The 21,755-nt window shown below is 28.8% G+C and overlaps 3 protein-coding genes across 8 annotated transcripts; 1 reads left to right on the plus strand and 2 right to left on the minus strand.

The window, feature by feature from the left end:
* Positions 1–305: 305 nt before the first annotated feature.
* Positions 306–9,952, plus strand: crc (bZIP transcription factor crc). Of its 3 annotated transcripts, none has more exons than XM_076691008.1 (4): positions 306–461; positions 987–1,304; positions 4,487–8,411; positions 8,560–9,952. In XM_076691008.1, the coding sequence occupies exons 2-3, from the start codon at positions 1,082–1,084 to the stop codon at positions 5,338–5,340; spliced, it is 1,077 nt and encodes a 358-aa protein (XP_076547123.1). In that variant the 5' UTR covers positions 306–461; positions 987–1,081; the 3' UTR covers positions 5,341–8,411; positions 8,560–9,952. The 3 variants fall into 3 exon arrangements, with proteins under 3 accessions (XP_076547123.1, XP_034183467.1, XP_034183468.1); XM_034327576.2 differs by having other exon boundaries at positions 4,487–8,264; XM_034327577.2 differs by lacking the exons at positions 306–461; positions 987–1,304 and adding an exon at positions 1,977–2,971.
* On the minus strand, positions 5,387–11,267 carry LOC117605814 (putative E3 ubiquitin-protein ligase RNF144A). 3 transcript variants are annotated; one of them, XM_034327540.2, is made up of 5 exons: positions 10,955–11,267; positions 9,104–9,673; positions 8,865–9,027; positions 8,474–8,796; positions 5,387–8,391 (listed from the first exon to the last, which is right to left on the minus strand). In XM_034327540.2, exons 1-5 carry the CDS (start codon positions 10,982–10,984, stop codon positions 8,155–8,157), a joined length of 1,323 nt encoding a protein of 440 aa, XP_034183431.2. In that variant the 5' UTR covers positions 10,985–11,267; the 3' UTR covers positions 5,387–8,154. The 3 variants fall into 3 exon arrangements, with proteins under 3 accessions (XP_034183431.2, XP_034183433.1, XP_034183432.1); XM_034327542.2 differs by lacking the exon at positions 10,955–11,267 and adding an exon at positions 10,472–10,669; XM_034327541.2 differs by lacking the exon at positions 10,955–11,267 and adding an exon at positions 10,466–10,669.
* A 220-nt stretch (positions 11,268–11,487) lies between these two features.
* wde (Fibronectin-III type domain-containing protein windei) lies at positions 11,488–20,421 on the minus strand. Of its 2 annotated transcripts, none has more exons than XM_034327538.2 (14): positions 20,285–20,421; positions 17,067–17,391; positions 15,075–16,967; positions 14,617–14,981; positions 14,278–14,538; positions 13,872–14,195; positions 13,642–13,804; positions 13,389–13,561; positions 13,230–13,319; positions 13,092–13,149; positions 12,951–13,024; positions 12,793–12,892; positions 12,539–12,708; positions 11,488–12,461 (listed from the first exon to the last, which is right to left on the minus strand). In XM_034327538.2, the coding sequence occupies exons 2-14, from the start codon at positions 17,329–17,331 to the stop codon at positions 12,366–12,368; spliced, it is 4,032 nt and encodes a 1,343-aa protein (XP_034183429.2). In that variant the 5' UTR covers positions 17,332–17,391; positions 20,285–20,421; the 3' UTR covers positions 11,488–12,365. The 2 variants fall into 2 exon arrangements, with proteins under 2 accessions (XP_034183429.2, XP_034183430.2); XM_034327539.2 differs by lacking the exon at positions 20,285–20,421 and adding an exon at positions 17,506–17,569.
* Positions 20,422–21,755: the final 1,334 nt, after the last annotated feature.

The following is a 21,755-nucleotide window of genomic DNA, read 5'->3' on the forward strand; positions in this document are numbered from 1 at the left end:
CAGAATGCAAAAAAATTTGAGGGACATGTCCAGGAGGCCCTAAAAAATGGTAATCTGGTCCTTATATTATCCAAATCGTCAAAAAATTATAAAATATTGAAATTTATGTATGTCAACCGTCAAGAAAATGGCGGATCGGATTCACCTCCATCAATTTATTCGTAATATAAACATTTCTGCCAATAGTTTGTCTATAATAGTATACATATGTCCTAATTTCTAAACCTGCGCAGAAGATCCATAAAAACGGTTCGGACGGAGCATCTCTGCGCGCGCATTCCTGAACCACGTGACCTCGGCGTTGGGATTCTCAGTAAAAGGGGGCGCTCATTCTTCACCCATGCGTCGCGAAGGGAAGACGTTCGAATTTTCTATACGCTTCATATCACGGGCAAGATGAGTCAGTAGTTCAAGGAGAGCTTGCACACGCAAGTGTGCCGACACAACTAATTAATCATGAAGTAAGTAATATATATTATTTTAAAAAACGTCGTAAATTTATGTTTAATACCAAAACTGTTGCACGGTGCGTCAGCCATTTTGTGGATTATACTGTCATGTCCGGGTACTACATACCTTTCACCAAATAATTTACATATTTCCTTATATATTCAAATATTATACTTACTTATTGTTTATAAAACTTTGTATCATATATATAATTATCAACTTTATTTGACAAAATTTTACTAGGTGATAGATGCAATGTTGCGTCATATAGCGTTGTTGGTTATTTAATTCAAAATTATATAACTGTGTTGTTATAATTATGAATTGCTTTCGAATTATACTACTGACAAATAATTTAGAAATATTTCATTGCAATTCTGAGTCATAATATGTGTCCTGCGATATGAATTCTATGTGTTATTAAAAAATTTATTTTAAAATAGAATAAACTCCTTTTGCTTGAGTATATACTGTTTATTTTATTGCATGTGTTTTTTTTATATTATACCTAATGTATACATATTTCAATTTTTCAGAGCCAACATGGCGCTCATTTTGAGCTGCGTCGCTCAGACGACAGAAATTTCTTTTCATCATTTTTTAATTCATCTTGATTGGGATTGCATCCATAATGACATCCAGTCAGGACCAGGAGATGTGGATATGGAAGTTGGAACCAGCGTCCCCTAGTGGGACGCTGTCAAATGAAGTTGAAGATGATTGGGTTTTATTTAATGATAAATCTGTAGATCCTACTAACAATGTTGCTGAACCTGTTATGTACGAAGATCATCCTACTCGTGCACAAGTGGCTACAAAATTATTAGAAGAATTAGATGAATGGATTAAGGAAGGTACGTGTAAATCGTTGTAAAAGTTTATGAAGATGTTACTGAGAAAAGGTAAATTTCTTGTAAACAAGGTTTGCATACAGCTATAATGAAATTTATGTATTTCTCTTGTTTTTGATAGAAAATTAATTGTTTTTATAACTTACATTTAAAATATTAGAGAAACAAAAGAGTAAATTAGAAAAATCTTTTAAACTCTATGCTACTGTACATACATAAACAAAGAAGTAGCAAAATATATAGCAACCCATATATCTAAGTAACTTAGAAAATGAATTAGTATCATTTTACAGGTATGACATATAGTACACTTTTAAATTGGCGAATCGCTTCCAGAAATAGATGAACATTTAAAGTACTGTTGTGTATGCGTATACGTCTATGAAATCAGCGTTTTCTAGTTCTCAAAAATCTACATATTAAAAGGATACGAACTAACGTTAACATTTTGTCTGACTGCATTCTCGCTACTCCTATCGCTTTCGTTCTTCTCACTTCTTCTATCGTGTATCTCATTTTCCTTTCTTTTTTTCTGGAAAGGAGAGTGGGACAAACTGGTTAACCTCTATATAAACGGCTTTGGTTGAAGGCCGATAGGGGAATGACGTGTGTTTAATAGGTACGAGAGTAGGGGCGTCAGAGGGGAAAGTCCAAAGATAAGCAGGAGTGGTCTCTGGCAGTATTGCAAACTGATCGTTCGATTCCGTCGATTAGTGTTCATTACGAGTGGACTTTCTGTTGATGTTTAAGAATTCTATAAATTTAATGCAGTTTATCGTTTGAAATTTACACGAACACCTTGGATTATAACCGTAAGAGAGTGGGAAAATTCGTTTTCCATCCCGTATCAGATCTATCTCAACCGAAACTTTTGTGTTGACGATCGTGTCAGTGATCTTAAAACAAAACGAAGTAACTAATTCTTCATCGTGAATCCATGTATCAGACTGCGATTTTGACTTTTAACGCGTCGTAGACGTTGTTTGTTGGTGAAAAGTTGACTGATTTTTCTTCGATACGTGATCTATCGTAACATACGTTACTACGTTACACGTGTTCTCCGTAACTATTTTGGTTAACAGTGGGACCTACATAAAGATATCGTCAACTGCAACTAACATGTTAAGTTACTGGAGTAACAGAGACACTCGTAAACTGTGATCTTTAATTGATCGATACTGATCCATAATCGATAAGTGATTGGTGTAGTGCGTATTATTCCTATGTGTATAAATTCAGTTTGAGACGCAACCAAGTATAGTGAGGATAAACAAGTAGAGTATATGCGTGATTAACAATTCTCGTATAGATTGAAACGTTAATAATACTGGCATCTTTAAAAGTGAACGAAGAAAAAGACCTAGCGTCTCGATGCTGGAGTGTGCTAATGTTGTATAATAGCATGCAGTTCGCATATCGTTACACGTGGAACCGAGAAATAATTGTCAATTCTCAAAAGCTCGTGAAAAGACGTTGAATCGAGACTTTTCATGGTCCTGTAGATGGGCTTGACTGTTTCACTTTGATAAAACACCGTATTATATATTAAGGATAATTTTTTTTTTTTTATTTAATTATAACATACATGTACGATCCCCTGGTTCCCTTTTATTAATAAGGGTTCATACGAAAACAAACGCACGTGATAATGGCTACTATATGTTACAGTGGTAGGTTTCCTTTCGCTTACTTTAATTCCTCTCTCTCTCTTTTCAGCATTCGCCCCGATGGAAAAATATCTTTATTACGCGTATCAGAACACTGTTGCCACATTGCTCAATATTATCGAACAACACAATGGGATCGAATCGTCTATAAAAATAGTTACAATATTTTGTCAAATTTTACATAAATAATTACTTCTTAACGTTCTATATCATCTGCAATGAATTACTCGCGTTTTATCACAAACTTGTTAACTTCAATCGCATTTACAATGGTTCTATAGTTTAACAAATATTTTTGGAGTTTTAAAACATTTATTTATTATCTGAATCAATTGTTTAGATATAAAAAATATGTATGTTAAATATTATTTTTTCAAATCATGTTTTTATACTTGATGTAGTCCTACAAATTTAAATTGTAAATAATTTAGTTATTTAAAAAAAAAAGAAACTAAAATTTAAAACAATTTTTAAATAAGCTTTTAGGAGTTAATGAGTGGTTTTTACTTTAACTTTTCTAATGACAAAATCATACTTGTACTTACATGGATCTATATAAGTAAAAAGTATTCTTATCTAACCCCATGCCCCTTGTATTTAAATGAAGATAACTTACACATGTTAGACTTCTGATAAATTTTGTAAAGAAATAGGTTAGGGCTAATTTGTTAAACATAAACAATATTTTTTTTATACTTTTGTGTTACTGTACATTCAGAAACCTTTCACTAAATGTATTTATTAGCCAACCCGTATCTAAGATTGAAAATCTTGAGTAAGGGGCTGTAGCATTTAGACTTTTAGTCACTTTTATACAGACCAAACGGTAAGAATTATCGAAAAAATTCTTGCACCATTGTGTTTAGTGGATCAAAATCTCAACGAATGGCCGAAAAAAATTTTTTTTCTGCCACTTCCGGTCTAACCGGAAATGGCCGAAAAAGGGTTGGCTCTAAAGCGAATCTCACTCTAGTTCACTTTAGCTTGTTTAAAGTATTTTGTTTACTGTTTTATAACACATATCTGTGTAGTAGAATCTGGATACTAAACTATAATTTTTTAAATAATTTTTAATGAAATAAGTTCCCAGTTATTATCATAAAACATTGAATATCTTTGATGTTAGATTGTGTTCTAAATAACAAACTATAACAATGTTAGTTGCAGTAAATGTATTAGAAGCCAAAGAAATTGCAAATCAAGAACTTGTTTTTCTAGTTAAACTAGTAATGTCCATGAAATTATATATACATCACTGTACCACTCCTACTTATTCTTCATGCAAGACACGAGTAAAAGTACTGCTAGTTTCTGACTATATACATTATCAAACTGTGTAAACTATTGTATATGAATTTTTCCTTGTATTGTAATTATATGGAACTGAAACTTAACTACAGTGAAATGAGGAACAATAATTTTTATATTCCTGTTGTCTCAACATTGTTGCATATTTAAAACTTGCACGCCTTTTAACAGCTAGTTAAAAAACCAATTGATTTTCTTTTGTATTTACAGAGCCTTTTTCAGATTGGTTGGAGGAAAAGATAGAACTTCCCATTTTTGAAGAATTACCAATTTCTGAAAGTGGACAGATAAAGCCAACGTCATACAATGAAATTACAAAAATCCCTCAACAAGACAATACGCAAACTTTATTGCAAGAATTTGAAACTGTACTGGGAGATGTGGAAGCTTGCCATCAAATAGTCCCTTCGTCAACGTCCACTCTTACACCTCCACAATCCCCTCCTCCGCATAAACCATTAAATGTAGATACCCAATTACTTGTTACTTTGCAACCTGTACAACCATTGTATTCCAACCATCAATCCATATACAATGTGGTAAATCCTGAAGAAAAATCATGTGAAAATGAGGTACCATTAGAGTGGAATACAAAAAATGTATCATTGGATCCATTGAACACAGATGTTGCACATGATTTAGCTGTGGTAGATGAATATGTACGTTTACATACAGAAGATATTCCACCACCTAGTCCATGTACAAGCTCTGGTGGCAGTTACACTTCATCAGAAGATTCTGTTGATGATCCAGATTGGGTTATAGAATCAGGAAAGAAGCACATAAAACAATCTGCGTACATTTCGTCTAAAAGTCGTCAAAAACCTTACTCTCGGCCATCTGTAGAGGACAAAAAAGTTCGTAAAAAGGAACAAAATAAAAACGCGGCAACACGTTATAGACAAAAGAAAAAGCAAGAAATAAAAGAGATATTGGGCGAAGAACGTGAACTTGCTGAACATAACGAAAAATTAAAAAATAAAGTAACTGATTTACAGCGAGAAATTGGGTACTTAAAGGGTTTAATGAGAGACTTGTTTAAAGCCAAGGGTCTTATCAAATAATCCATTTATCTATCAATCACTGTTATGTTTATTCATTTTTATTGAATTTATTAATGATATTTTTTGACACTAACTTTTTTTTATATTAATACTAATCGTGTAGCGTATAGATTTAAAGTACTGATTATTTTCTTTTCTTTAACTAGCCACATATCTAAAACACAATTTTAAATCTATCACAGCATCTTAGTAGGACTACAGAACTGTCACCACATGATGCATAATATATTTACACATACTCAAATTTATTTGTGGTCCGTTAAAGATTAAGAGTCAAGGTGCATTAAATAATGATGGAATTTGTAAAGTATGCAGCCCTATGAAACTCGTCGGAGTGGAAATTTGCTGTTACTGAACATTCTGTAAACAATTTAATGCATCTTAATGATGCAAATATTTTCATTCCAATTTTAACCCAATCAAATTGTTTTCTTACAGAAAATATTGTATTAGAAAATAATAAATGGGTTATTATGTAATAAAAATTGATATTATTGTTAAAAATGTCCTTACTGCATTTCCACAACAAAATTTTATTGATAACTGTTATTCTAATTCAATTGATTTATAAACCATATAAATTATAAATTCATTAAAAGTCATAATTTTTGTACACTTAGTATATTAATTTGATGGATTTACAAAAGGAAACATTATTTTATTGCAATAACTTTATTAAATGGCTAAAGGTAAACGAGTTATTATTGTTCGTCATTTATCCCCTCGAGTAAGTAGATTTTTTTTCTTTATTTACATATACTTAATAAATGTAATATTTAGTACCTCAACTCAGAGTAGAACTGTATAAATAATTTATAAAATAATAATATCAAGTAAAACAAATTTATCAATCAAAAAATATGAAATAATCTGTACAAAAATAATGTAGAATTTATATACACGTTCGTACAAATTTCAATTGTTTCCTGTCTATACTTTTTTAGTTATCAAATAAATATGTTAAAACACATACTAAATATTCCACGGTCATGAAATAATAAAGAAACACCTCAATACACTAAAAAAGTATTACAGAACGAATACAAACACAATTATAATATAAGAAGATCATGACGGAAAAAGGATTTCTTTAACATCGATTACTTATATGTCATTCTATTATTAATGTAATAATTTACAACTAATTAATTGCAAATGACTTGACATCTTAATCATATTATAATAGTTAAAATTCATTGCATTTTATATTAATATTCATTTTAAAATGACTTCTATGCAAAATTGCACCACAAACAAATACATATATTTACACGTACATAATGTACATATATAAGATAAATATCGTGTATATATATATACGTATAAATATATATTTACACGTCTGTAGATACTTGCGCATTCGCGCATGGCTTTAGTTAGTAATACTAGTTAGACTGTTTATTCCGAAACTTAAATGTTTTATTTAATTTATATATGTATATATTATTTTTTATTTTATTGCAAGCGATAATATATTATGTTCAACGTATACATTCTGTACGTGTGTACGCATTAAATGAAGAAAAATCGCTTTATTTATAACTAGAAACAAATATTTCGGCAAACATGAAACGCAATTACCGTCAGAAATTGAATAATTTATCACTTTACACTTTATAACAGTCTAATTTTATTTTTGATGCATTATAACATGCTGCTTTCATTATTATGATCTACAGTTTATTATAGATTCAAACAATCAATTAAGACATGAATAATATTTCTTTACATTAAGAAATCGTATTTATGACATTATTAATAGTAAATATTATTAACTATATACGTATTTTGTAACGAAATTTACAAATGTTGTAAGTTAAAATTTTCTTCACAAATAGAATAAAATGATAGAACTTATGAACCACGTAACTTTCCATATATCTCAATAATAAGATACACTGAATAAATTCTAGACAAAAGTAGCGCTTATAAATAAGATATTACGCGTTATAATCAATAATTTATATTTTAGTAAAGTGTCTCAATTTTGCTAAATTCAGAACAAACGTACATATAGATATACATTGTTTATTGGATATTATATGCATAAATATTCATTTATGAATTTTTATGTTAGGTGTTAAAAAAAAAAAAATATTACAAACATATGGAAAGAATGTTGAGTATTGTTAAAGAATATTGCATAAATATGCAGGCAATAAATCACGTACATGTACAAGAATCTTTAAGTAAATACTTGATATATAATTTACAAAAGATAACACAATTTTGGTTACAACAGTTAAACCAATGCAATGCAACTGCAATTTCTTGGAATGTCATAAACAGAAGTTATGAGTATTTATAATCCGGTATGTTATATACGTTTAAGTTATGAATATCAGACACAACAGGAAAAGAAATGTACCTTATTTTTCAAACCCTAAATAACAATCAAGTAGCAATTGGATATTAAGTAGCTTTTAGTAAACGTAAATTTTTTACTTTAAAACGCTATTAATATGTACAAATGTGTGGGTACTTTAAAAATTTTCAATAATGCATTAACACAGTCAAGATTTTGTTTGATTACAAATAAGATCCTTAAAGATCATTAAAAACAAAATAAAATATTAAGTTTGTATGATAAAACTATTTTACAAGCGTACTTTACATTAAGAGATTTTACAGAATGATGTGTTTGAAATAGAGATATTACATCTTTCATCCTATTCGTTGCAATACACAAGAACATGTGATGTTCTAAGTTCAATGTATATCTATATAAATCACCAATTACTTGCTCATATTGAATACTCTAAATGTTTACCATACTGAAGAAAAATTATAGGAATATTGTAACTCTTGGTTTTCTTATGTTGTAGTATCACCTTCCTCCTGTTCAAGTCTAGACGAACCACATACACGACATTTACAGCATACGATACATGGGGCAGCCAGTAAAAGCAATGGCGATGCAACAAGTAAGAGTAAACCAAATCCAGCAAAAATTCCAATAACTTGTGTTCTATGCCAAATGACTGATGCACGTGAATGACCCAATTTATTTTTACATGGTCCTTTGTCGTAATGTCTCAGTAAAAAGTCGTCCTAAATTATTTAATATGAATGTAAGATTAAAAATTTTTTAAATAGGATTACCATTGTTACTATTAGGAATAATTATACTTACATCTAAAGAAGTCAAACAGTACCAACAAAAAACATGTTTACATCTTTTACACATCATTTGAGCACATCCTTCATCCTTTTCAATAGGTACAGAACACATAGGACAGCACTTGATATGGTCACCATCAAATGGTATACCTAATGATAGATCTGAACAAGGACCATTATGCCAAGATTCTCTACATATAGAACAAAAATCTGTAGAGCAATTAGGACAATGAACAGGTCCAATAGGAGTTCCATTTGATCCAGTGGCATTTATTGAACATATTGTTTCACAACCTGCTCGTGGGCACCAAGCACGTGCTTTATCCATAGATACATCTGTATGTTACAGAAAATATTAGATTAAATTGAATTACTGAATCTTACAATACATAAGTTCTACGCACCTCTATTCAAGCGAAATTTATGATGTTTTTCCACAAGTTCAGGACTAACAAGACTTGATATTTCCTTCATAGATAATATTGCCCCATGTTCACATTGTGCATCAGGACAACTAATTTCGTATGCACCTTCCTCAATTTCAAATTCAACATATGCTTTCATACACTATAACATTAAAATGTATTATTTCTTAAAAAATTTTGCATAAAATAAAATACACTAAATACAAATTTATACATACATCTTTACAATAGGAACAACCACAGCCCTCTATTTTAAATGTTTTGGAAATAGAAGTATCAACAAGGCATAATTTACAGAAAAGGCGTCCAAGCGTTTGTTGAGAACCTGCAGGAACAAAATTGCCTGCGGCTAAACTATAACGTGAGCTAGATGCCAATGATAACAAACTTGAACAGCGAGAACAAACTCGACTTCGATTTATAGGTCGACCTTCTAGGGCAGATGTGCTTAAACCAACAGCAGTTTCGCATTTTCTTAATACTCCAGGACCCAAACTTAACCAACTGTTACCACGTGCTTCTAAACTTGCACTACTTTCAGGTCTGAGTAATGGCGCATCCACTCCTTTTCCCAATGCAGCTCTTTCTGTTAATGAAAGATTTACAACGCTTGCTTCCTTGCGTAACAAAGGTAATCTGACTCCAGTAAGTTTATTGGACTTATCAACTTTCTTTTGATTAGTAGTGATTTTATTAGAAGGATTTACAGATGTCACAGAGCTGGTGGCAGTACCCATATCCATTAGTGGAGCTCGTCGTACGACGAGCGAATGTAAGCTGGGCATCCCCTAATTATCAATGTAAGTTTCACTAGCTGTTACAAGCAAGAGCAGTTGCCACATAATAATAAAAGATGTATATAAATCATATAACTTGAAAATGTCACACCCATAAAATGATTTGCCACTGCATATTTCAATGCACTCATTCTGACATAATTTCATAGTACTTCTCATACTTCATTATTTTCTTTACAGTTCTCAAACTTGATTTCATACATTTTGAAAGTAACTGAACAAAATATTGACTTACACTGTATTTTTTCTTTTTTTTTAAATGCTCCTACTCACTTAAATATAAATCTATTAACACGCTAAATTCTAGATTTAATTTTGCAAAAAATACACGATTCGTGATAATTACTTGGAAAAATAAATTGATAAGCCATCAAGAATATATATAGAAGCAAATTTTGTTGAAATGTAACACGACCAAGAAATATTGCTGTCTTTGAACGTTATTTATGTTGTGCTTGTCAGTTTAAGACATGTCGTAAAAGTAAGAAAACTTGCTACGTAATATCTTGCAAATATTCATTATTTAAAAACGTGCTAATCTACTCATATTTCAAATATTAATCTTCACAAACGTATACTCAATCCATTTAGATATTGTTCGATTTTATAGTTTTCTTTCTAGTTTCACGGACTTTTCTCGTACTGTGTCACTAAGTACAGCAAACAGTATGTGTACACAAATTACTGACTATTTCCGCCCCCACTTGCTTATATTTTTTTTTTACAGTGACGAAAATAAAGATTATTACCGCGTTTGTATTATGATATTTGTAAAAAAATTACCGTTACTTTTTTGTAACATAATATTGCATTTCTGCAACTCACTTAACGCCTGACGCAGAGAGTAGCGATAAAATATACTGTGCAGCATGAAATTAGGAATTGTTCGATATTAAAATTTTGAACACTAGTAAATTTTTAATATAACACTTGTAATATAATTTTAAATTTTCGTACACAACAATGGAAGATAATAAGTTACTGCAACTTTGTTTATTGGTTATTTTCTGTTCATTATGATTTATATATCATCGTTACATATATATATGTATATACGTAGATAACAAATTTGAACATGCGGTAAGTTTTTAAATATTTTCATAATATTCTACTTTAGAATTATTTTATTTAATACATCTATCGATAGAAAAGAATCTTTAATGGATATGTCTTGATAAGTTTCTAAATCACAAAACTTCTACGTGAATAATAGATTTATTTTAAATATTATTTATAGTTAAGAGAATTTAAAAACACTTCAAGCTTTCTCACCAATTCATGTTTCATATTCGCTTTGCACATTGTAATTACTAAATTATTTACGTCGCAAGCAGTAATAGCAAATTAAGATATGAACTTTTACATACTACATATTCATACAATATGACATATGTACCTGTTACCTTCTAAGAGCTGTACACTAAAAAGCGGGAAATTCGATTTAAATCCACGTTATTACCGTCACATTTACTATTTCTTTTTACTTTTATATGCCTAGCATGTGTAATTATTTTTTTAAATAGGTTATATTATTTATGCTTTTTATGACAAAATTTAGGAATAATACATGGCACTTTCGAAGTATCTTATTTCCTATGAAACTTTATATTTAAACAAAATTTTATGTTTCATGAATAGGCATTGTTTTTCATTACAAACTCATGTAAAAAATGAGCAATTGTTTTATTATACAATGTTATGACACAATAGTAGTTAAAACTTAGAAATAAGGTATTAGATAATTATATTATACAATTTAGATGCAAGATCTGAATACTTAGACATGAATGTATATACTAATTCGAAGTGATTCATGATCTTTTTTTGACATCATGAAATTTATGGAGTATTTTATTATTTAATATTCAAAATTTATTACAATAGTATCAAAATTGAGCAAATTATATGTTAGCAAATCATGTCAAGCAATAATGAGAATGAACTAAATTCAATAGAAAGTTACACTGTGTAACATAAGGAAGCAACATTTATGAACACTTTCAGTGAATAATAATATCAATATCAGACTTTTAAACACTTGCATGTTTGTCCTGCAATTGTAGCAGTCTTCGTGAAAAATGAATATTAAAATAATTGTTAAAAAAAAAGTTTTGTGACTAGAATATCTTGTCTTCTTCATAAACAAAATTTGGTGACTGATACCACGTTACTGTTATAAATTATTCATGTAATGCTTTAAATGTGAAAAAGATTAAAAATATTCAGTAATTATTGTATACTATCCAATGACATATGTATAAAGAATACATTATGAAGCATGGTACAGTTCTAATATTGATTTATACAATATCATTAGTAAAGACAGGATATAAACTATATATTGTTAGTAGAAAACTAAAATTTCTATTTTCTGTCTTTATAAATTAATAAACATGAAAAAACTGACAAAAGAAATGTTAATTATAACTGTACCGCGGTTACCAAAAATCGTACGAATAATAATAATCAAACATATACTTATTACTATTCAACACGTTCATTTGTACGTGTAATCTATACACTTGTAATTTCAGTAAATATATTTTACATGTAATAGGTGTAATAAATTAGACGATAATTTAAGAAGACTGCATGAAATTTGTTTTCGTTATATATCAAGACTTATTGTAAACGTACGTTAAAAATAAAATTAAAATAATAATTAGAAAATTATTCGCACATTTTACAAAGAAATGTTGCTAGGTATACTATACTGTCCTTTTCGGGAATGTGTATCAACTGCTCGAACTGCGAAGTAATAATTATTACCTTCGGAGAACTGAAAAAAAAAAGGTTGAGATTAAAAGTGTCCCTACCATTCATAATGTTTATTAAAATAATATTTGTTCAATTTACTTGTGTAAGTGTACACGCCATAGGCAGTGGTAAAGCTCGAACATCACCAACTTTCTTCCACAACGATGTATTAGGAGGAATACCAGCAATTTCTTGGTATGCATATAACTGATAACTAGCAATATCTGCATATTTGTCGGATAAATTCATATTCCAAGACAGTACTATACCTGTATATAATTATAGTAAATTTTTTATTCTTAGCTTTCTTAATTTCAGTTATATATATCAATTTGATGTTTTTTCTAACATACCATTTGCAACTTTAGAAATTTTTAATGACGGTGCAGGGGGTGGAAGTTTCCAATGGGGATTTGTAACATAATTTCGTGTATCCGGTAATGGTGCAGGATGCTAAAACAAATAAATAAATAAATAAATATAGATATAAACAAAAACAAATATTTAATACCTTGTTCAATTGTACATTTGAAGGAGCTGGTGTTGTTAAAACTCGAACCGATCCATTCGCAACTGTTGATACTCCTATAAACAACATTTATTTGCATTCATTGCTTTTATTATAATATTTATTGTCATTTAGATTACATACCAGTTTTATAAGTTAGAGTTGAGAATGGAGGTCTATTACACGAAGTTACTGGCCGCATCTATAATTATACATTTTTATTATGCGTAATACTACTTTTTAAAGTTCATTTTAGCAATAGTATATCATTAGTTATTTTACCGGGCTAGAATTTGGTGTTATTAATAATTGCCTTGTTGGTCCTACACCACTTTGCATTACGTATGTTAACCGAGGAGCATTCATATTATTCTGAAAAAATAAAATATAAATGTATATTTATATTAATTAAAAATGCATAAGTATTATCTGTTTACAAACCACTAAGGCAGTAGGTGTTGGTTGGCTAGCTGGCTGTACTACTCTTATACTAGGAGGTTGATTCGTTATAGCTACATTTCCAGGAATTGTTTGAATTACCCTTTGGAAGCAAGATTGTGCTAAACTTATTTGTGGTTCACTTATTGTAGTTGTAGACACTGGTGCACTGGCAGCTATAAAGTTTCAATTTTTCTTAACGCATGCTTTCATTTATTTCATATTTCACAAAAATATCTCACAAAAGTCTCAATACCTTTACTTTTCTCTTCTTCATCTGTTAGATCAATAAGATCATTTGTTCGCGTTTGTGTAATATTCGCTACAGCAGGACCTTGTCGATTTATTTGATTCGGAAGTTTTCCATTTAAAACTATAGTTTGTTGAGTCTGTTGTTGTTGTTGTTGTTGTACTGGTGACTAATAATAAATAATACATTTGTTTATTAAATAAATAAATAAAAAATAATTTTAATATAATACTTACATTTGATATAATTTGTTGAACATTAGATTGATTAGGTAATGGTAAATTATGTTGTGTATCTACAGATTTAGTAACAACTAAAGCTGCAGGAGTTATGGTAGGCATAATGTTTGAAGACTGAGTATGATTTTGCGACACCACCGGTGTTTGTGCGTTTATTGAATCTGTTCGTCTAGGAGATCTCACTTTAATACCTCTTCTTGGACTCACTGCGTTATTTGTTTCATTGTTAGGTATATTTGGCGCATTACCATTATTTGGAATTTGTAAAGCTTTCATACTGGAATTCTGTTGCAATTGTCGCAAATTTTGCATTCCATGATCCTATACAAAAGTAATACAATAAAAATAGTAACAAATTTTATAAAATTACTCTAACATAAATTATATATATGTCATGTTATACCGTTACAAAATTAACTTGTAATCCAACCGATCTATTGATTTTTATTGGTGGAACAGGCTTATCGTTATTTGCCCGCCTGTCAGCAGCGTTACGATTTAATACCATTTCAAAATCTTTGATTTGCTTAGCTAACTGCTGGCATTTTGCTCGCGTTGCTTCCTGATTTCGTTCCGAGATTCGCGCTTGCTCTCTCAATTTACCTATTTCACCGCGCATTGTAATTGTTTCAACAATCTTTTGTATTAAAAGTTCCTCTAATTCCTTAAAGAAATTATTAGCGTTAAAACATAAAAAACTTGTGTGAAATATTTGTCTAATGTATTTATATTATCAACATACTTCCTGCTTCAATTTAGGCAGTTTTTCCTTCAAATCTCTTTGAAAGAATTTATGAACATAATTAAGATTCTTAATATTTTGAGAATTATTTTCTTTTGTTGCTAATTCATTAGATAGTTCTGTAGAACCTATTTTAACTTTCTTAACAGTACCATTCATAGTGGTGCTATCAATGTCAGAATAACTACGTTTTAATGAAGGAGGAGATAATGGACACATATCTTGACTCATTTTATGATTTATAGTAACAAATTTTTCTGAATCATCACTCGATTCCAAATCGCTATCGCGATTAAGAAATTTCTCTCTTATTATTTCTTCAGCATGTTTTGCTGTTTGTCTTTTTTGCCTTCCGCTTTCCTTAACTATAACGAAAAATGTATAAAAATTCAGTAACTTACAAAAACAAATAGTTACCTATAAAAACTCAGTAATGATTTTTTTTCATTTGTATGTACCTTGCTTATCTTCTTCAGTAGAAGCTTCTTGTACTGCTAGAATCATTTTTTTCGTTCGTTTCCTTCTTCTTTGTGTATTTGCTGAAACTTCATCAGTCCTTTTATCACTGTTATCACTATTGTCCCTTACACCTGTAGCAAAACCCGATGATTCATCTTGTGACTTTACATTAAACAAGTTGTTTCTATCCAATACGGATTCAATAATGTCACTTAATTTTATTGTACTATTTGTAGCAGTTGTAGGTGAATTTTCTTTTTCTTTTTCTTCACATTTTTCATTGTCTTGAGGAACATTTACATTTTGCTCCTGAAGATCATGATCATCCGAATGAGTTAACTGATTTTTAAAAGCAACTACTTCAGTTAGATTTGTACTGTTGTTTGTATTTAACTGATCATTATGACATGTCTCATCTTTACCTGGTTCAACTGATAAATCATTTTGTATGATCCTAATTTCATTATTAGTTTTCTCATTTGTCAAATCATTTATTACTGTAGTATCCGTCGTATCAATAACATTATTTTCATTATTTTCATTATTTTCATTTTCGTTTGAATTCGTATTTTGTACATCTTCTTGTGTTTTAAAAGTCTCTTCTACTTTATCATTTGTTATTTCTTCATTTATTATTACTTCATTATTTACTATCAATTCTTCTTCTAAGTTATTTGAAACACCTTTATCACTACTTTCAGATAATTCTGTACTCTGATTTACTGTTGATAACTGATCATCAGTGTTAACTTCGTTTTTCTCTGACGCACAGATGTTCTCAATATGTTCAATTTCTTTTGTATCCGTATCAGTAGTAGTTTTAATTGTTTCATCTTCATGTTGATTATCTATGTTATTCTTTTCAATACAGCTTGTGATTTCAGTTTCATTCGATGTAGATTTTACATCTACACTTAATATTTCCACTTCCTTAGAATTATCAGAAATATAAACATTTTTATCAATTGTGCTACTTATATTTATTTTATCTCTTTGTTTATTACTATCATGAGAACTCACAGATTTTTCATTGGAAGTGTTACTGGATGCACTTGCTTCAGTAACTGAAACATCATTACATTCAACATGATTAGATAATGAATTTTCCTCTGAAACCTTGATTTTATGTTGCAATTCTGAAAAGTCGTTGATACAATTAGTATCCGCCTGACTTTCTTCAGAAACAACATCATCACTGACAGTACTCTCTACTTTTCTATTAAGTAATTCATGTGATTTATCGTCATTATTTTCATTTATAATTGAACACTCACTATCCAATATATTATCCTTTTCAGTTGCCTTATTAACATTTTCACTTATAACTATGATATCATTATCAACTTCAATTTTTGAAGTATTTGTATTTGAAGAAGATGCAAAATTTTGATGATATTCAGTTGAACCATTAGATTTTTTTGTAACACAAGGTTTGAAACCTCTCTTTTGCTGCCTGTTATTATACATTGATTTGCTATACGAATTGAATTTTCCACTGCCTCTTCCTTGTTCAAAAGGAGGAAAAGTATGATTAAATCTGTTATTATAATCATGTGACTGAAGTCTGTAATGTCCCCTAGGTGTTAAATAACGATATCTATTATATGGAAAATGATTAACACCATGAAACGAGCGAGCATTAACAGAATTCATAAATCTCCATTGTGGTTCATAATTTTGTCTATGAGGCATGTGAAGTACTTGTGACCTTGTTGGTCTATTTTCATTTCTTTTGATATCCTTTGTTTGATCAGTTACTAAGTTTTCATTTATGGAAACATTACCTGAACAATCTTCTTTTTGAATTTCCTTCACAGTAATATTATTTTTCACTATGTTTTTTTCTGGGACAGGAGAAAGTTGCACATCTTCACGTTTCTCAGATCTTATTTCTATAATTCAAATAAGATAAATATATTTTTGGGATGATACAATGATTCAACAAACCAATTAGTAGACTTCTGGTCAATATTTTATTTCATAATACTTACCACTTTTACCACTTTTCGATTTATTTTCTTGATTATCTAAAGCAACTGTTAAAACATTTTCTGATTCAATTTCATCATCATCAGAGAGTCTCAGGCGTATACTATCATCTGAAAGTACATCTTCTTCATCCCCATCATCACCTGTACCATATAAAAGCTCCTCTTCTTTCTCTTTTGATAATTCATTAATGTCATTTGTATTAATACAAGATAAGGAACTTATGGAATCAGGAGTATGTACATTATCATTTCTTAAAGTCTCCATTATAATAAAGATGAAATACTTAAGACAATGTCACAAGTTACTCATTTACTGTTTTTTAGCCTGTAAACAATTAATATAGTTAAAATTTATCTCTTTTAAATTATAATATATCAACTTTCTATATCTATATTTCATTATACATGTATACTTAATAAACATATAAAGAGCAAATACCTTCATGTGTTCATCATCATTTAATTATTTCAATTAATCAGAATAATTAAAACACATTCTAAATATATATGATAATTATTTAATATGTGATATTACACAAAAATGAATATAAACAAAACACTATAAAAACTGCCAGTTTTATTAAATGCTTCAAAATATTATTGTTTAATTTTATTTTAATAAACTTTTATTGTTATAATTTTACAAACATAACTTAACATTAAGCATTATTACATGAAAACTTTTAACTCATTAAATAAGACAAACCAAAAATGTAGTCATTATATATTTGTTTAAACAACATATTAAGTAAAGCCTAAAACACTATATATATATATATATATAATACTGAAAATTTTTATTTTCTAAATTTAAAAGTCCGAGTTTTTGTTTGAATTAATGTTTTCCATTTAGAATTGCTACAATTAATTAAATAACTTATACATAAATATAACTTTCATTTCAATATGTAATAAAAGATTACAATTTTTTTGATAAAAATAGAAGACAAAAAAGATGGGCCCTTCGATGACGTACTAACATAAGTCGTCCCTGGCCCATAAGTACTCAACTAACAAAAATGGCGGATTGAAATTGTATTCTTAACACCTCTTATTATATTGCAAACAGCCAATATGTCCTATTACCTCCGAAATATGTTGTTACTTAAAAACAATGAAAACAAAATCAACGTTAATTTTATATTAATAATCAAAAAATTGTTTTCTGGAATAAAATAGTAAGCGATTTATACTTCTGTCACCCTCGGTATTTTAAAAATGTTACTTGTATAAACAACAAACAAAAACACACAGCACGAATAGTTATAATTAATAACCGCCCTACAATAATTTATAATAAATGTAATTTAAGCTACGAAAAATTTATGTTCAGAAAGGCGGGTTTCTCGACCAGCTTGTCTATTGAGCGAATACTGCTGAACATAGGTCCCGATGTGTCCTAACGAAATTCAACGATTGCACACGAAGTCATCCAATATGGCGTTGGAGTTTAACTCCCAACAAAACTAATTCTTAACAATATAATGGATATAAAAAACTAATAAATAAAATTTCTCTGTTAAAAATATACGCATAAAATGTAAAATTCTAGCTAAAAATTTCTCTCATAAGTTTTAAGCCAAAGAAATAATCAGTATTTAAAAACTGTGAGTACTTAAGGCATCCCCACTCTTCCTCGTATCCACTCCTTCCTTCCATTTCTTTATGTTACTTAATATTTTTATTATTGCCTTTGTATTATTAACCTTATTTTCCAAATGAAAAACAAGATTTATAGCATTAATACAAATCAATAAATTTATATGTACATATATACATATAATTATATAATAAAATATATATTGAAGTTAAACAAAATTATTTAAGATTTGATTTTGAATTTTAAGGTCTGAATCAGGTACACATATAATTTATCAAAATTTTCATGATATTTTTGTAAATTGTCATATTGAAAGTTGAATACATAACCCTACTCCTTCGGGTTTTCTGCCCAGTGACGAGGTCGACATGCGTCATACTGGTAATACAACGTTGAATTCATTGAGTGGGAGAACTGTAATACTTTCACAACTCACCATACGATTGATTTTATGGATCTATGTAGAATTTAAGAAACTAATTGTTTCGAAAGTATTATTTTTATAATCCGCGCTTTTATGCATTGTTAAAATCATAAGCGTAATAGTAATTAAAAAAAAATGTTCTTGTTAAAGTCATGCTAATCAGTACTTGATTAAAAATAAAATTATATTTTTTAGAACAAGTTTTTAAACAATATTTTATAATTGTTTATTATATTTATGTACAGCTATATTACGTCTCTTTTAAAGCTTGTTTGTATTAATGCATTAACTAAAAACATTAAAAAAATTAAATCTTTTTTTCAATTTACATAACCTTAGTATGTTGTTTAAAAGAATTATATATATACATATATGTACATGTAGAAATATTTTTGAACAGTTATAATACTAACTATGTAATATTGTTCAATCTTTAGTTGTTATTAGTATTGTAATTTAGAAAACCTTTTATACAAATTATATAGTGTAGATCTTAAGCTTTTTGGTATTACTGTTTCATCGAGGTACAATATTTCGCGTACAAAAACTATGTGTACTATTTAAACGTTACAATTATGTGACGTAATAACAAAACAAATGACATCATTTATAAATAATAAGTATTAATAAAAAAATATCGTTTTGTTTAATTATAGAATGTTTTTTTTTTTAAAACAACTATCAAAATTCTTTAATCATTTGAAGAATTAATTACTTCAGTAAATGTGTAAGTGTTAATACTACATCATGTCGGAATGTAAGAATATGTATTGTCAGCTTTCATTTTGTATGACAGAACAACAAAATGGCGTATCTATCCTATATAAAATGGCAGCTATTCATATATAGTATGGCATCTACAATATCTTTATATTTGGGACTTCAGGCCCAAATTCTTACATGCAAAGTAAGCGACATAACGATACAATTTCAATATTATTATTATCTTATGGTAAAGTGGAATAGTATATGTCGAAATTTGATAGGAATACTTTTAGTTCATCAAGATTAATGAGATGTTAAATTATCAATTTAATTTTGAAAGAATTTATTATAAATTTTTTTTGGCATCACAGTATCCTATAATTTTGGGCAGATACTTTCAATCATATACATAATAATTTGGAGCAAAAAATCAAAATAACCCATTCTTAATTTGTGACGTGCAAGGGTGCATACCGATGATGAACTTACGTTGTAGTATAATGTAGTAGTCTTCAATCAGTGATGTATATGCTTTTTGTCTTACAAAAATACGTTATATTTACAATAAATGCCAGAAACGAAGATACACTGTGATACCCGTTCATCGAGTAGCCGCAACACCGCAACCTAAACAAGCGACAAGCAATGTTGCCACTTTTCTTGACCGTTAGTATATGCAATGCTTTTAAACTTAAAGTTCAGATTACATCTACTATACCCTTGAATTGTTTATACTGAAAACGTGTCTTAAATAAATAATTTGTAAGGTATAAATTTGATTGGCAAGAATATCTCTACAAAACTATTGACCTATACAGATAGTGTAATTTACATCTCAAATTTTGTCAACGCATGCGCTATAATGTAAAATACTTTGAGAACATAAGATGTGAAGTATTCGCAAAATACTTTGTTTAAAAGTCAAAATATAGCTTTTTCACGAAAGTATCAAGTATAATTAATGATATAATATTGATAATATATACTTTAAACATTGTGTTCTCTTTAGAATTATGTATATATATATATTTCTTGCATACAATGTTAACTATGTTATGTTTCTTAAAAAATACTATTACGGATATAAATCTATCATTTACCATAAAAAGGAAAGTTAAGGTATAAAATTTGCCATGTAATGTTTTGTAAAAGATTAAAATAAGACAAAATCATATTATTATCACTAAAATATAGGTTAAGGTGTACAAAATGATAAGTATCTCTATGAGGAAAGTGTATTAAGTTGAAAAGACCTGTATCATATGATACATGATACAAAACAAAAATTATATATTGTAAAGGAAACATATATCTTTTATAATTAAAAATGAATTAATATATTAATGTATATTTACTTGCAACACTTTTATGGAAATATTAATGGTAAATGATATTTTAATAATACATATGATAATGAATATCATTCTCTTAATGCATGTGTGTGTTGTCAACACAATATAATTGATTATTGTATTAACTTTTTATTTCTAAAAGCTATGCATACACTGTCACAACTACATCAATAAGTTTAACTTCTTATAATACATTTATTTTGTTCAGTTACATGTTGCAGAGCAGCAAAACATAAATAAAGGAATATCACAAAATGTTTTACCTTTTCCGCAAAAACACAAATTATTGAATTACCCGCGCAATCTTGATGATGCATCTCAATGCATCTCAAATGTTAATAATCGTAATACAAAGTAAATGTACAAATAAATTACCCCTTTTTCGTAAGATAATTGTATTTTATCTAACAAAATTGATATAATTTTTCTACATAAAAAATAAAAATGTACGTAGTTCAGCATAAAACTTTGTAGATAAAGTATATCGATTAGTAATGTTATTTATAAATTAGTATTACATTAGCAGCTTCCCTTATTATTTCACACCTAATTTTATACATGTTATTATGTATTTACAATTATTAAATTCTCTATCTTGAGAATCAGCC

This window comes from Osmia lignaria, chromosome 2 (genome assembly GCF_051020975.1).
Source record: "Osmia lignaria lignaria isolate PbOS001 chromosome 2, iyOsmLign1, whole genome shotgun sequence".
Taxonomy (NCBI): domain Eukaryota; kingdom Metazoa; phylum Arthropoda; class Insecta; order Hymenoptera; family Megachilidae; genus Osmia; species Osmia lignaria.

Bases quoted from the DNA above. Each gene is read 5' to 3' on its own strand.
- crc (XM_076691008.1), top strand. From the start codon at position 1,082: ATGACATCCAGTCAGGACCAGGAGATGTGGATATGGAAGTTGGAACCA. The intron at 1,305-4,486 runs GTACGTGTAAAT...TTGTATTTACAG, and splicing joins AGATGAATGGATTAAGGAAG to AGCCTTTTTCAGATTGGTTG.
- LOC117605814 (XM_034327540.2), bottom strand. From the start codon at position 10,984: ATGTGCAAAGCGAATATGAAACATGAATTG. The intron at 9,674-10,954 runs GTGAGAAAGCTT...ATTGATAATTAG, and splicing joins CGAATATGAAACATGAATTG to GGGATGCCCAGCTTACATTC. The intron at 8,392-8,473 runs GTAAGTATAATT...TAAATAATTTAG, and splicing joins ACTGTTTGACTTCTTTAGAT to GACGACTTTTTACTGAGACA.
- wde (XM_034327538.2), bottom strand. From the start codon at position 17,331: ATGGAGACTTTAAGAAATGATAATGTACATACTCCTGATTCCATAAGT. The intron at 16,968-17,066 runs GTAAGTATTATG...TTTGAATTATAG, and splicing joins ATCGAAAAGTGGTAAAAGTG to AAATAAGATCTGAGAAACGT. The intron at 13,562-13,641 runs GTATTGAGACTT...GAAACTTTATAG, and splicing joins TGAAGAAGAGAAAAGTAAAG to CTGCCAGTGCACCAGTGTCT.